Source organism: Oncorhynchus keta, chromosome 34 (genome assembly GCF_023373465.1).
Source record: "Oncorhynchus keta strain PuntledgeMale-10-30-2019 chromosome 34, Oket_V2, whole genome shotgun sequence".
NCBI classification, from domain to species: Eukaryota; Metazoa; Chordata; class Actinopteri; order Salmoniformes; family Salmonidae; genus Oncorhynchus; species Oncorhynchus keta.
Window position 1 is genome coordinate 76,274,349 of NC_068454.1, and position 15,480 is coordinate 76,289,828.

The 15,480-nt window shown below is 43.3% G+C and overlaps 1 protein-coding gene across 3 annotated transcripts; it reads right to left on the minus strand.

The window, feature by feature from the left end:
* Positions 1-7,724: 7,724 nt before the first annotated feature.
* On the minus strand, positions 7,725-13,105 carry LOC118371237 (cytochrome c oxidase subunit 6B1-like). Of its 3 annotated transcripts, none has more exons than XM_035756611.2 (5): positions 13,009-13,100; positions 10,322-10,375; positions 9,859-9,996; positions 8,801-8,901; positions 7,725-7,937 (listed from the first exon to the last, which is right to left on the minus strand). In XM_035756611.2, the coding sequence occupies exons 3-5, from the start codon at positions 9,962-9,964 to the stop codon at positions 7,884-7,886; spliced, it is 261 nt and encodes an 86-aa protein (XP_035612504.1). In that variant the 5' UTR covers positions 9,965-9,996; positions 10,322-10,375; positions 13,009-13,100; the 3' UTR covers positions 7,725-7,883. The 3 variants fall into 3 exon arrangements, with proteins under 3 accessions (XP_035612504.1, XP_052350906.1, XP_035612503.1); XM_052494946.1 differs by lacking the exon at positions 10,322-10,375 and adding an exon at positions 11,317-11,458 and having other exon boundaries at positions 13,009-13,081; XM_035756610.1 differs by lacking the exon at positions 10,322-10,375 and having other exon boundaries at positions 13,009-13,105.
* Positions 13,106-15,480: the final 2,375 nt, after the last annotated feature.

Consider the following 15,480-nt stretch of genomic DNA (forward strand, 5'->3'; position numbering starts at 1 on the left):
TGTTATAATCTCCACTGGCCACCCCTCAGAGCCTGGTTCCTCTCTAGGTTTCTTCCTAAGTTCTGGCCTTTCTAAGAAGTTTTTCCTTGCCACCGTGCTTCTGCCACCGGGTTTCTGTACAGCACTTTGTGACATCAGCTGATGTAAGAAGGGCTTTATAAATACATTTGATTTGAAATGGAAGTGAATGAGGGAGATTTAAGTGAGGTGGAATGTGTGGTGAGGATCTCGGAACCTGAGCCTTGCATTGATGGACATGGTCATGATCAAGCTGAGTTTTGCCCAGTTTTCCTTGCACTGGTGCTGCAGATGGATATATCCTACAATACAGGACTATTAAAGGCCCAGTGCACAAATTTTGTGGACCAAAAAAAGTAACATGCCTGTGAGTAGTAGATCTTTGCCAGCACAGAGGAATAGGCCAATGAGTGATATATGCTTCAGTAAGGTTGGCTTCTTAATGTTCATAGCAATGGTTATCAACTGTACCTCAGAAATTGAATGTCAATGACAGAAAATAGATGTTGTGTTGGCAGCTGCAGTACTTGGGTGTATGTGATTTGACTTCTGAAGAGTTAGAGAGTGTGCTGATAGATGGTGTCCTGTCCTCCCAGACCGTTAGCATGGTGCAGGAGCAGATTTTTTTATTTTAATTTTATTTATTTGTTATTTTACCAGGTAAGTTGACTGAGAACACGTTCTCATTTGCAGCAACGACCTAGTGTTACTTTTCTGGTTCCATGTGCTAATGAAAGTACAGTGCCTTGCGAAAGTATTCGGCCCCCTTGAACTTTGCGACCATTTGCCACATTTCAGGCTTCAAGCATAAAGATATAAAACTGTATTTTTTTGTGAAGAATCAACAACAAGTGGGACACAATCATGAAGTGGAACGACATTTATTGGATATTTCAAACTTTTTTAACAAATCGGGCGTGCAAAATTATTCAGCCCCCTTAAGTTAATACTTTGTAGCGCCACCTTTTGCTGCGATTACAGCTGTAAGTCGCTTGGGGTATGTCTCTATCAGTTTTGCACATCGAGAGACTGAAATTTTTTCCCATTCCTCCTTGCAAAACAGCTCGAACTCAGTGAGGTTGGATGGAGAGCATTTGTGAACAGCAGTTTTCAGTTCTTTCCACAGATTCTCGATTGGATTCAGGTCTGGACTTTGACTTGGCCATTCTAACACCTGGATATGTTTATTTTTGAACTATTCCATTGTAGATTTTGCTTTATGTTTTGGATCATTGTTTTGTTGGAAGACAAATCTCCGTCCCAGTCTCAGGTCTTTTGCAGACTCCATCAGGTTTTCTTCCAGAATGGTCCTGTATTTGGCTCCATCCATCTTCCCATCAATTTTAACCACCTTCCCTGTCCCTGCTGAAGAAAAGCAGGCCCAAACCATGATGCTGCCACCACCATGTTTGACTGTGGGGATGGTGTGTTCAGGGTGATGAGCTGTGTTGCTTTTACGCCAAACATAACGTTTTGCATTGTTGCCAAAAATATCAATTTTGGTTTCATCTGACCAGAGCACCTTCTTCCACATGTTTGGTGTTTCTCCCAGGTGGCTTGTGGCAAACTTTAAACAACACTATTTATGGATATCTTTAAGAAATGGCTTTCTTCTTGCCACTCTTCCATAAAGGCCAGATTTGTGCAATATACACCTGAGTACCCATACCCAAACTAGTTTTTCTTTTCCACAGTACAGTGCAATTAAAATGCTCTTCACATTATGCATGCCTAGCGAATCCATTAGTATCAATAGCATGCTTCCAGTTAGAACACCCAGATTTGGTGAAGGCCTTGTTTGCGTTAACATTGGACCCAACACAGAACTTTCGACATGGGATTTTTTTTTTTCATCTGTAGTAACCATGTATTCCAGGCACTCTCTTCCTATGATACAGTTGCTATTAAACAAATGTTTTTGGACAGAAAACCTACAGCTAGGGTAGGATTCTAGGCTAACCTGGGCTGGCTCCTCTGTTCCAAGATTGTCAGGAACAGTCGGAGGTGGAATGGGCTGCGGAGCCATTATTATCCTGGCAGAGGGAAAAGGCTCTGCACGCGGAGCTAGCTGGAACTCGGCAGCATCATCACTGCTGGGCTTGGTGGCGGCCTCTGTGGTTTGATGCTGCTGCTGCTGCTCATTGCACTCCTTCGGCTTTGTTTGGATACTTTGGCGGAGCCAATGTTTGATATCCATCGTGGCAGTGGGAGATTAGCTGGTTTGAGCTGGCTAAATAGGCTAAGGCTAATAACACTTTTTACAGATAGTTAAGAAGCGAACTAAACTATGTACTGGTGTAAGGAGTGAGGCAGAGTTGAGTGAAGCAGCGTCAATGGTAAACTTGTCCCCACCCTTATAAATAAAAATAAAATATTACAGGAGGAGGCGCATCACGTTTTTCACTTAGCCTACCACAGATGAGAAGCTGTTTTTGCCGGTATGGTCTTGGCGGCATACAGCCAGGGAGATGTAGCTGCCGGTTAGGCGCTGTTCTGGGCTTAAATGCCAGACGATCCATCAGCTCTGAGTCGATGTGTTTTGTAAATACTGTAATGTGTGGACCAGTGGCGCAACAATATTTTTGTTTTTTGCGCTTGACTGAATCTGGGGGACGACGTGCTCGGGAATGCGTGCGGATTGCGAGATTGAGAACAAACAGCCCCGGTGAATGGAAGCTTTGTGCTGCCCACCGCAAGCCCGAGAACAAAAGACTATGGCCACTGAGTTCGGACACAAAAGCACGGTCATGCAGAAATCATGAGACCGACACAGTGGGTGGTAAAACAACAGTAAGAATGGCCTGCTCATTTTAATCTCGATCAACACTTTCTAATCTTCATTGCCCACCAATTCCCTGTCTGGAACCTGACAAACTCTCCTGCCTAGACTACTGCATAATAATTAGTTTACTAAATATTGCTGTTCTTACCAATTCTGCTTTCTTTTATGGAGCATATTACTTTTTTTATCCCTCACAAATGGCCCAAAAAAGGATTTATTATACTTAGCCAACACACTACCTCTCTAAATTCAGAACTCCCCCAGCAGAACAAAGAGGGAGAAGAACAGAGAGAAAGAGAGAAAACTCCAAGAGGACAGGACATACTGGCGTGGTAGTGACAGGTGTGCTGACCTGGAAGATGGATGGATGTCTGTTGGTACAGAACAGAGGCAGGCTGCGTACAGAGAGGGCCTGGCCAGGGCTTGTTGGAGCTGGTCTGTGGTGCATTGTGGAAGAGGGTAGGGTGAGGGTATGAAGTGAAGAATGTTCTTAATTAGAACAAACGAGGCCTGGAGGAACACAGAGTGGAGGAACACAGTGAATGAAAGGACTAGATAGACACTGTTCTCTCTGCTAGTAATGGACCTGTCAACATACTGCTGCAGTTACAGTGTGTGTGTGTGTGTGTGTGTGTGTGTGTGTGTGTGTGTGTGTGTGTGTGTGTGTGTGTGTGTGTGTGTGTGTGTGTGTGTGTGTGTGTGTGTGTGTGTGTGTGTGTGCGTGCGTGCGTGCGTGCGTGCGTGCGTGCGTGCGTGCGTGCGTGCGTGCGTGCGTGTGTGTCTCACTTCGGAAGAACTGCTGCTGTTTCATTTTGTGTATGCACTTCTGAAAAACGTCTTACATTGGAATCATTTAGCAGACACTTAACCAGAATGACTCACGGCCAGTGCATTCAAATATATTTAGTAAGGTAAAACAACCACATATCACAGTCATTGCGAGTAGACTCCTCTTCAAAATAGCCGTTATCAGCAGAATCAGTGCCAGAAAGATAAGACAAATTCAGGTATGAGTGCAAGAAATATATACGGTTGGTGAAGAGTTCTGTTTTCAAAACTTGGGGAGGGATACTGCTGTTCTGTCTTTCTCTGTCTGCAGCTGTGAGTTTTGAGCCAACTTCCTTTTCTGAAACAGGAAACTGTGAAATGAGAACAGGAACCAGTCACCAAGTGCAGCAGACAGATTCTCAGAAGTGTGACCATGCAGTGAGAGCCGACCACTATGACTTCCATTTGCAACCTCCATCCTGCACGAAACCCTAGAGGTCATGCCTATGAAACCCTGCTCGTTCTCCTAGAGGTCATGCCTATGAAGCGCTGCCCATCTCCTAGAGGTCATGCCTATGAAACCCTGCCCGTTCTCCTCGACGTCACTGCCTATGAAACCCTGCCCGTTCTCCTAGACATCACTGCCTATGAAACCCTGCCCATCTCCTAGAGGTCATGCCTATGAAACCCTGCCCATCTCCTAGAGGTCATGCCTATGAAACCCTGCCCGTTCTCCTAGACATCACTGCCTATGAAACCCTGCCCGTTCTCCGAGAGGTCATGCCTATGAAACCCTGCCCATCTCCTAGAGGTCATGCCTATGAAACCCTGCCCGTTCTCCTCGACGTCACTGCCTATGAAACCCTGCCCGTTCTCCGAGAGGTCATGCCTATGAAACCCTGCCCATCTCCTAGAGGTCATGCCTATGAAACCCTGCCCATCTCCTAGAGGTCATGCCTATGAAACCCTGCCCATCTCCTAGAGGTCATGCCTATGAAACCCTGCCCGTTCTCCTCGAGGTCATGCCTATGAAACCCTGCCCGTTCTTCTAGAGTTCATGCCTATGAAACCCTGCCCATCTCCTAGAGGTCATGCCTATGAAACCCTGCCCGTTCTCCTAGAGGTCATGCCTATGAAACCCTGCCCGTTCTCCTAGAGGTCATGCCTATGAAACCCTGCCCATTCTCCTAGACATCACTGCCTATGAAACCCTGCCCATCTCCTAGAGGTCATGCCTATGAAACCCTGCCCATCTCCTAGAGGTCATGCCTATGAAACCCTGCCCGTTCTCCTAGAGGTCATGCCTATGAAACCCTGCCCATCTCCTAGAGGTCATGCCTATGAAACCCTGCCCGTTCTCCTAGAGGTCATGCCTATGAAACCCTGCCCATCTCCTAGAGGTCATGCCTGTGAAACCCTGCCCATCTCCTAGAGGTCATGCCTATGAAACCCTGCCCGTTCTCCTAGAGTTCATGCCTATGAAACCCTGCCCATCTCCTAGAGGTCATGCCTATGAAACCGTGCCCGTTCTCCTATTGGTCATGCCTATGAAACCCTGCCCGTTCTCCTATTGGTCATGCCTATGAAACCCTGCCCATCTCCTAGAGGTCATGCCTATGAAACCCTGCCCGTTCTCCTAGAGGTCATGCCTATGAAACCCTGCCCATCTCCTAGAGGTCATGCCTATGAAACCCTGCCCATCTCCTAGAGGTCATGCCTATGAAACCGTGCCCGTTCTCCTATTGGTCATGCCTATGAAACCCTGCCCGTTCTCCTATTGGTCATGCCTATGAAACCCTGCCCGTTCTCCTATTGTTCATGCCTATGAAACCCTGCCCGTTCTCCTATTGGTCATGCCTATAAAACCCTGCCCGTTCTCCAAGATGTCATGCCTATGTAAGAATATTTTAAGATAATATACAATGCAGAGGACGAGAGGACTAAAGGTCAAGAGAGTACTAACGAAATAGTTGGTTTTAAGTTCAACATCTGTTTAGAAGCTGTGTAGGAATGTCAGTCCTGGACTCATTCCTACGCGTGCCACATTTTCATTGGTCTGAATCGTCTGTACATTGATTCTAAAATAGAATACTTGTTATTTGGTCATTGGCCCAATTTTACTACAAGGAATTCTAATCTGTCAACCACAGGCTAGGGCTGGGGTTTATAAATTACACCGTGTCGCTTTGTTCTGTGGAGAGAATCCCAGGGGAGAATCACTGAGGACAGGGGAGAATCACTGAGGACAGGGGAGAATCACTGAGGACAGGGGAGAATTAACATCTATCATCTACCTCCCCACATGATTTGTTCTCTTTCAATAAACCTATTTTCCTCCCCCTGATTTTCTTTGGGTTCTGTGTTATTGAAGAGTAACATCAACTGCTAACACCTATGAAACCCTGACCGTTCTCCTCCAAGACATCACTGCCTATGAAACCCTGCCTGTCCTCCTCCAACTACTTATGAAACATCTATAAAATGAGAGGGATGTAGAGGCACCACCTCTGAGAAGGAAAACCCTGCATAAGAAACAGTTTCAACTACCCATAAAAAATCAGAATGACATGCAATGCTTAAGTCTAGTTTGGAATGTGTTTGCTTTCAGCCCAAAAACAAGTAAATCCTGACAAATACAAAAGGAATTTGGTCATTTGACAGGGACCCAAAAGTTTGATTACGTGGGATTGACAGACATGACTTCTGTGTAGTCTATCACTCTCTCCCTCCTCTGTCACATCCTGTCTGTGGTCGCAGAGCTGTTGCCAGGGAAACCAATCAGCCAACATCTCCACTGGTCGTGTGGTCTCTCGCTAAGCCAATAACATTGCTCTGCCAGGGAGCTATGAAAGCCTGCTATAGTCAGAGGGAGGGGGAGAGAGAGGTGTTTGTGGTGTGTTATATGCACTCAGACATGCTCCATCTCCTCTCCACTGATGTGGTCATGATATATGGCAAAAAAAAATTTAAACAAAAATTTGCAGACATTCTCACTGATCAGAAAGCTCTTCAAGATTGCCAGTATGCAGAAACTGGTTACGTCAACAGAAATGCCTTGAATTAATCCAACACTGCCACCCTGTGTTACAAAGTGGGCATTGCATTGAACTTATTTCTAGTAATGACTACTGCCATTATATGGAGATTAGCTGCTATGGAAGACTTGGATGCTGCAGAATCAATGTCAGTCTATGCCGTAACTGAGCCCAGTCATAACATGTATAATAAGATTGATTGGAATTTCTCAGTCAAAAAAATGCATTCCTAATGACCAACAACTAAATAGACCGACTATCACAGAAACATAATTGTAACTCAAACATGTCCAGCTGAATTAAGTGGTATATCAAATTAAAAAGAACCCTGTCAAAATAGCGAGAATGGGTTGTAGATGAGATTGACCACATCACTCTTCCAAATTGTTTGTATCTCACTTACATACAGCTGACACAGTACTTACCACCAGACATGCCACCAGGGGTCACTACATGGTCCTCAAACCCAGAATGCACTCAAGGTAATGTACAGTACTGTATCATGCATGGTTGAATGGAACTCACTTCCAACTCGGGTCACTCAGGCAAGTAGCAAAGTTAGTTAAAAAACAAAACAAAGTGAGGCAACACCTCACAGCCTCTGACCCTGTATGACAGGGATCATTAACTAGATTCAGCCACGGACCGAACTACAAATCATTTGTAGACTGCAAATTGACCACATAAAAAAAATATGTCAAACCTTGCTTACGTTCATATACAATAAAATGTCTATTATGTGTGGGAATACTTTGGATTACCAAAATTTAAATCCCTGAGCTGTTTTGCTGGTGTTTTTTTAGTCTTTTGTCCAACAATTTAAAAATGCATTAACTTGGGGGTCCAAATAAAATAACCTGTGGGCCTGATTGGGCCCACCAGTTGGAGAACCCTGCTGTACGACCTAAAATCTTGTATGTATATGCTGTGTGTATATATATATATGCAGTACAGGACCTTTGTTAGTTGTATTGTTCTTATTTAAAATGTGTTTCTGTTCCTGTCTATCAGTGTTATGTATTTTGCCACGTTTTAGGTTTTGTGTGGACCCAGGAAGAGTAACTGCTGCAACGGCTAATGGGGATCCTAATAAAATACCAAATTAATCACCACCAGACAGGTTCAAAACTAGTGCGTATTTTTATTAAGTGTTTGTTTCATTAGTAACACTGTTAATAACATTTAGAATGGTGTGGTACGTGGTCAACACATGTCCTTAGGCATGCTTCAGGGGTCAAAGTTGAAGGTGTGGCTAACAGAAAGTCCTGAGGTCAACCATTTTAGATCTTGCCGGGAAAGCTTCCGGCCTCTATCTGGTCGTCCCACTTGGCAACCTGCAGGAGGAAATGCGCTCATAAGGTTAAACTGCCTATCAGTGTAACATACAGTTATAACACAGTAGCTACTGTAGCCTTCATTCTGCCTTCACTTTACACCCATCCCATGCTTTCAGATCTATGAAAAGTGTCTAAGGGTAGGGGGTAGGGAATCGACTTCAGACTGGGACCATGGTCAGTTATTGGACTCACAACAAACAGAGTGTATGAACACTTGCAACATAACAGAGGTCCACACTGTATACCAACTACCACTTCAGGTAAGGACATTTGAGACACAGAAGAACAGGTACATTCATAACTGTTCCACTCAGTGGACATGTCAGAACAGACTGTTGGCAGAGTTTAGACATGCCGGAACTACTAAAGGCTTCTATGGAATGTGGTGCTCAGACTGTTGGCACATTGTGAATAGTTGAGGCATTGCTAATGTGAGTGAATGTAGGTTCTAACGTGAGCTGTTTAAAGTGATTCATCATCCATCTCTAGGGAGGTCCAATCATTGCTGATAATACTACACAACCATGGGAAGGCAGTTAGGGGGCATTGTGTGTATGCCCACTCCTTTAGGAGCCTAGTGGTTAGAGCATTGAACTAGTAACCAAAAGGTTGCAAGTTCAAATCCCCGAGCTGACAAGGTACAAAATCTGTCGTTCTGCCCTTGAACAGGCAGTTAACCCACTGTTCCTAGGCCGTCATTGAAAATAAGAATTTGTTCTTAACTGACTTGCCAAGTAAAATAAAGGTAAAATAAAAAATTAAAAAATTAAATTGTTTGAATAGTTTGCCACTATAGATCTGCTTAACCTTATAAAGGAGTGCCCGCACCATACTATGAGCCACAGTAGCAGCATACGTACCCAGCTCATGGGACAGATACTCTTGTAGACCCTCTGGTACCAGTCACAGGGAGCCACCTCCTGGCCTTTGTCTGACAAAGCTTTGTTGCACCTGTGGAAGTCTAGAAAGAGAGGGAGGAGAGAGTTAATATTGACAGAATAAAGTGGTAAGCATTAAGACAGTTAATATAACTTTTACTGACACTGGTGTTACGTTTCTGAACCTAAACATCTAAATGCAAACAGCAACCACAAATGGACCCTTATCTGATGTGCTAAATGATGTCAACAGAAATCTGACACTAATTCAAACTAAAAGTGTTGTCCCGTGTGGCTCAGTCGGTTGAGCACGGGCGCGTGCAATGCCAAGGTAGTGGGTTTGAATCCCACGGGAGACCAGTATGAAACAGAAAAAATAAATGTATGCACTCACTTCTGTTAGTCTGCTAAATGACTAAAATAGCAACGTAAAAAAAAAGAAGTACACCGACAGATACATTAGGCTATCCTTACTAAACGAGTGTTGAAGACCGAAGTAGTACCCTTGCCTAACGGACATATCAGACAGTACAGACAGTTTTCTTATGATGGCGTACCTTGGTGAATAGCTGAGGGACAGCCAACATTCTATCTGGTCTAATGTGAACCGATAGTGATTTAGATCACTGAGGAGGTGCTTCTCATGGGGCTCTTATCAACCTAAGAAGTTGGACATGCATCAATGCTTCGAGAGCAAATACCACTTGTTTTCAATGCACATCAACTGCAAATCATCAACCGTATGATTCAAAGTGCAGGCAAATGAGTTTAAAATTGGCCTTCAGATAACAATCCTTGTTTTGTTAACCAACCCAGATCTTTATCTTTATGAAGAAGAAGAAAATTGCTGGGAAGGGAACCAAGAGTGTTCAGGGTGGCAGAAGAGCCTGATGGCCAGAAGTATCCTATCCTTTCACCATTGTGTGTGTCAGTTGGGAGGTAGAAATGAGCAGTAGACTGCTGGCAGGGCTGGAGAAAGAGAGGGAGATAGAACGTGTCAGGTCAGAAAAGAGAAGTAGTTGATCAGCTAGCTAACTTACCCAGATAGTTCTGGAAGCAGTTGCGGGTCTGATTGGTGTTGGGGAAGCGGGCATCGAAGGGAGCTGTCCTGTAGTTCTTTATCTTCTCCTCAATAACGTCAGACATGCTGGCTAGCTGGCGGTCTCACTATGTCAACACTGAAACACATCGATAGGGAGATGTCATATAATGTCATGAAACTAAACATGAGTTGTACACGAGGCCATCCTTCCAAATCTGCCCTTGTTGACTGGCCTGGGCTTCCGAAGCTACCTATACACTTGCACACAGTAGGAAATTATCTTGTTGTCATGATAATAGAATATGGAATGGACTAGTTCAGATAGGCTTATTAGCTAGCAAAATACTTATCCATGAGAGCCTGTACAGCTGTGTATTTGACTAGGTCATAGCTAGTGCAATGACAACTCACAACTAGGATAGACAGATCGATAGAAAGCTTGTTTATTATTTTTATTTCACCTTTATTTAACCAGGTAGGCCAGTTTAGATCAAGATCTCATTTACAACTGCGACCTGGCCAAGAGAAAGCAAAGCAGTGCAACACAGACAACAACACAGAGTTACACATGGGATAAACAAACATACAGTCAGTAACACAATAGAAGAATATATATACAGTGTGTGCATATGTAGTAAGATTAGGGAAGGCAATAAATAGGCAAAATAATTACAATTTAGCATTAACACTGGAGTGATAGATGTGCAGAGGATTGTGTGCAAGTAGAGACACCGGGGTGCAAAAGAGCAAAATGAAAGAAAGAAAAACAATATTGGGGATGAGGTAGTTGTATGTGCTATTTACAGAGATGGGCTGTGTACAAGTACAGTGATCGGTAAGCTGCTCTGACAGCTGATGCTTAAAGTTAGAGAGGGAGATATAAGTTATTTTTGCAGTTCGTTCCAGTCATGGGCAGCGGAGAACTGGAAGGAAAGGCAGCCAAAGGAGGAATTGGCTTTGGGGATGACCAGTGAAATTTACCTGCTGGACAGCGTGCTACGGGTGGGTGTTGCTATGGTGACCAGTGAGCTGAGATAAGGTAGGGCTTGACCGAGCATAGATTTATAGATGACCTGGAGCCAGTGGGTTTGGCAACGAATACAGTTGAAGTCGGAAGTTTACATACACTTAGATTGGTGTCATTAAAACTTGTTTTTTAACCACTCACCAAATTTCTTCTTAACAAACTATAATTTTGGCAAGTCGATTAGGACATTAACTTTCTGCATGACACAAGTCATTTTTCCAACAATTGTTTACAGACATTATTTCACTTATAATTCACTGTATCACAATTCCAGTGGGTCAGAAGTTTACATACACTAAGTTGACTGTGCCTTTAAACAGCTTAGAAAATTCCTTAAAATTATGTCATGGCTTTAGAAGCTTCTGATAGGCTAATTGACATCATTTGAGTCAATTGGAGGTGTACCTGTGGATGTATTTCAAGGCCTACCTTCAAACTCTATGCATTTTTGCTTGACATCATGGGACAAGCAACAGAAATCAGCAAAGACCTCAGAAAATATATTGTAGACCTCCACAAGTCTGGTTCATCCTTGGGAGCAATTTCCAAACGCCTGAAGTACCACGTTCATCTGTACAAACAATAGAACGCAAGTATAAACACCATGGGACCACGCAGCCACCATACTGCTCAGGAAGGATCGTTCCGTCTCCTAGAGATGAACGTACTTTGGTGCAAAAAGTGCAAATAAATCCCAGAACAGCAGCAAAGGACCTTGTGAAGATGCTGGAGGAAATAGGTACCAATGTACCTATATCCACAGTAAAACGAGTCCTATATCGACATAACCTTAAAGGCCGCTCAGTGAGGAAGAAGTCACTGCTCCAAAACTGCCATAAAAAGCCAGACTATGGTTTGTAACTGCACATGGGGACAAAGATCGTACTTTTTGGAGAAATGTCCTCTGGTCTAATGAAACAAAAATGGAACTGTTTGGCCATAATGACCATTGTTATGTTTGGAGGAAAAAGGGGGAGGCTTGCAAGCACCATGTTGTGGGGGTGCTTTGCTGCAGGAGGGACTGGTGCACTTCACAAAATAGATGGCATCATAAGGCAGGAAAATGACGTGGATATAATTTAGCAACATCTCAAGTCAGGAAATTACAGCTTGTTCGCAAATAGGTCTTCCAAATGGACAACGACACCAAACATACTGCCAAAGTTGTGGCAAAATGGCATAAGGACAACAAAGTCAAGGTATTGGAGTGGCCATCAAAGCCCTGGCCTCAATCCTGTCAAATTTGTGGTCAGAACAGAAAAAGCATATGAGCAAGGAGGCCTACAAACCTGACTGAATTTTTACTAGGATTAAATGTCAGGAATTGTGAAAAACTTATGTTAAATGTATTTGGCTAAGGTGTAGCCTAGTGGTTAGAGTGTTGGACTAGTAACCGAAAGGTTGCAAGTTCAAATCCCCAAGCTGACAAGGTACAAATCTGTCGTTCTGCCCCTGAACAGGCAGTTAACCCACTGTTCTGAGGTCGTCATTTAAAATAAGAATTTGTTCTTAACTGACTTGCCTAGTTAAATAAAAAAGGTGTATGTAAACTTCCGACTTCAACTGTATGTAGCGAGGGCCAGCCAATGAGAGCATACAGGTCGTAGTAGTATATGGGGCATTCGTGACAAAACGGATGGCACTGTAATTAACTACATCCAATTTGCTGAGTAGAGTGTTGGAGGCTATTTTGTAAATGACATCCCCGATGTTGTAACCTTAGCTAGCTTGAATTCAGTCATGGAAGGTGACTTATCAATCCTTATTTCCTGGTAACTCACGTTAGTTAACAAATAAGTACAATACATTAATGGAGATTTCTGACTAGCTAGAAAGTTAAAATTACAGCTCACTAACCACATCGAATGAAATAATGTAGCATAGCTTGCTAGCATAGTTGGCATAGCTTCAAGTGTAATTGTTGGCTTGCTTGCTGGCTAGCTAGCTAGCTACATTAGCTTGAACTCAGCTAGATAGCCGGCTGTATATCAAAACAGTGGCACGGCAGACGTTATTTCCAATTAATTGAAATACTTCCACACAAACAAAACAATACCGAACCTCAGTATATTAATTGAAAGCGACAAATTAATGATTTTCCGGCAGTCTTCCACGACCTACCTTGGACTGTTTCTGTGTCCTCTCTCACCGGAAGACCGTAACGCAGTGTATGCTGGGTTGTTGTTGGACGTTGTGAGTGGACTCGCAAGTGTAATCACTATGGTATGGGAATGAGAAAAAAGTAATCGTTTCTCAGGTTTTTGTGCATCATTTTTTTTCTCTATTGTCTATAAACAATAATTAGAAACACAAATAAATGATGGGAATCACTTTGGAATATTTAAGCCATATGAAGTGTAATCATTGACTTTAGCATAATTTATTTACACTAAGAAGATCATGTCAGTGATAGCCTAGTACAGTGTTTCCCAACGCCAGTCTCCCATTACCCTCAACAGCACATTTTCTGCTGTAGCCTCGGACAAAAACACCTGACCCTGTCCCAAATCAAAACACCTGATCCTGTCCCAAATCAATAGCATGACCTCCTGTCCAAACTCAACAGCATGATATCCTGTCCCAAATCAACAGCCTTATGTCTGTCCCAAATCAACAGGATGGCCAATGCTGTGAGTCATCTATTTTTACCCCTGCCTTTCAACATCTAGAAACCTCTGCAAATCTCTGTCCTCCAGCAGCATTGTCTTGCTCATAAAAGTTGCTCACACATTTGTAAGCAATGTAGGCTGTGAGAAGAACTTGATTGTTTTGTTTTGAAAATGCAGGGCCCACAGTAGCAGGCCAAAATGGACATTGTGATAAAGCTTTTCCCAGGCTAAAAAAGATCTCCCGCAACTGTGTCAGTATGTCTAACAATAGTAAAGATAAATAGCTTCTAACTCGTATCTGTTCCCAAAGAAAAGAGAGAGGAGAACAAGGAAAAGAATACTATGTAGGCCCACACCTGAACTGTGCCAAGTTGAAAGTGTCATTCTTTTAGTTGACAGTTATTCCATCGAAAGCCCACAGAGGGTTGCCTACCTGGAAAAGGGTATGAGTTGTCACTCGTGCGTCAAAAGCAAACATAACAAAGAAACTCCATGACGCAAAGGAGTTTTCACAGGCTGCTGTCACCCGGCCATCCCTGTCTGTGAGCACCTCTCCAAACCAAAGACCTCCGGGTGTCTGGACGAGCTCACTACCTCTCAGTAAAAGTACGCTGTGTGGTCTGGCACACTGTCTCATTTCGAAGCAAGCGTCTAGTTTTTGTTTGTTTTGATAGTACCTGTAATAGCCTATAATTTCAGTTGCATAGTTTCAAGCTTTATTGTACATGTATTAACACATTGTAAGAATGGATGTCTACATACATCCCTTCCAGTATACAGTGCCTTGCGAAAGTATTCGGCCCCCTTGAACTTTGTGACCTTTTGCCACATTTCAGGCTTCAAACATAAAGATATAAAACTGTATTTTTTTGTGAAGACTCAACAACAAGTGGGACACAATCATGAAGTGGAACGACATTTATTGGATATTTCAAACTTTAACAAATCAAAAACTGAAAAATTGGGCGTGCAAAACTATTCAGCCCCCTTAAGTTAATACTTTGTAGCGCCACCTTTTGCTGCGATTACAGCTGTAAGTCGCTTGGGGTATGTCTCTATCAGTTTTGCACATCGAGAGACTGAATTTGTTTTCCATTCCTACTTACAAAACAGCTCGAGCTCAGTGAGGTTGGATGGAGAGCATTTGTGAACAGCAGTTTTCAGTTCTTTCCACAGATTCTCGATTGGATTCAGGTCTGGACTTTGACTTGGCCATTCTAACACCTGGATATGTTTATTTTTGAACCATTCCATTGTAGATGTTGCTTTATGTTTTGGATCATTGTCTTGTTGGAAGACAAATCTCCGTCCCAGTCTCAGGTCTTTTGCAGACTCCATCAGGTTTTCTTCCAGAATGGTCCTGTAATTGGCTCCATCCATCTTCCCATCAATTTTAACCATCTTCCCTGTCCCTGCTGAAGAAAAGCAGGCCCAAACCATGATGCTGCCACCACCATGTTTGACAGTGGGGATGGTGTGTTCATGGTGATGAGCTGTGTTGCTTTTACGCCAAACATAACGTTTTTCATTGTTGCCAAAAAGTTCAATTTTGGTTTCATCTGACCAGAGCACCTTCTTCCACATGTTTGTTGTGTCTCCCAGGTGGCTTGTGGCAAACTTTAAACAACACTTTTTATGGATATCTTTAAGAAAATGCTTTCTTCTTGCCACTCTTCCATAAAGGCCAGATTTGTGCAATATACGACTGATTGTTGTCCTATGGACAGAGTCTCCCACCTTAGCTGTAGATCTCTGCAGTTCATCCAGAGTGATCATGGGCCTCTTGGCTGCATCTCTGATCAGTCTTCTCCTTGTATGAGCTGAAAGTTTAGAGGGACGGCCAGGTCTTGGTAGATTTGCAGTGGTCTGATACTCCTTCCATTTCAATATTATCGCTTGCACAGTGCTCCTTGGGATGTTTAAAGCTTGGGAAATCTTTTTGTATCCAAATCCGGCTTTAAACTTCTTCACAACAGTATGTCGG

Bases quoted from the DNA above. Each gene is read 5' to 3' on its own strand.
- LOC118371237 (XM_035756610.1), bottom strand. From the start codon at position 9,964: ATGTCTGACGTTATTGAGGAGAAGATAAAGAACTACAGGACAGCTCCC. The intron at 8,902-9,858 runs GTAAGTTAGCTA...CTCTCTTTCTAG, and splicing joins CTGCTTCCAGAACTATCTGG to ACTTCCACAGGTGCAACAAA. The intron at 7,938-8,800 runs GTACGTATGCTG...TTCCTCCTGCAG, and splicing joins GTATCTGTCCCATGAGCTGG to GTTGCCAAGTGGGACGACCA.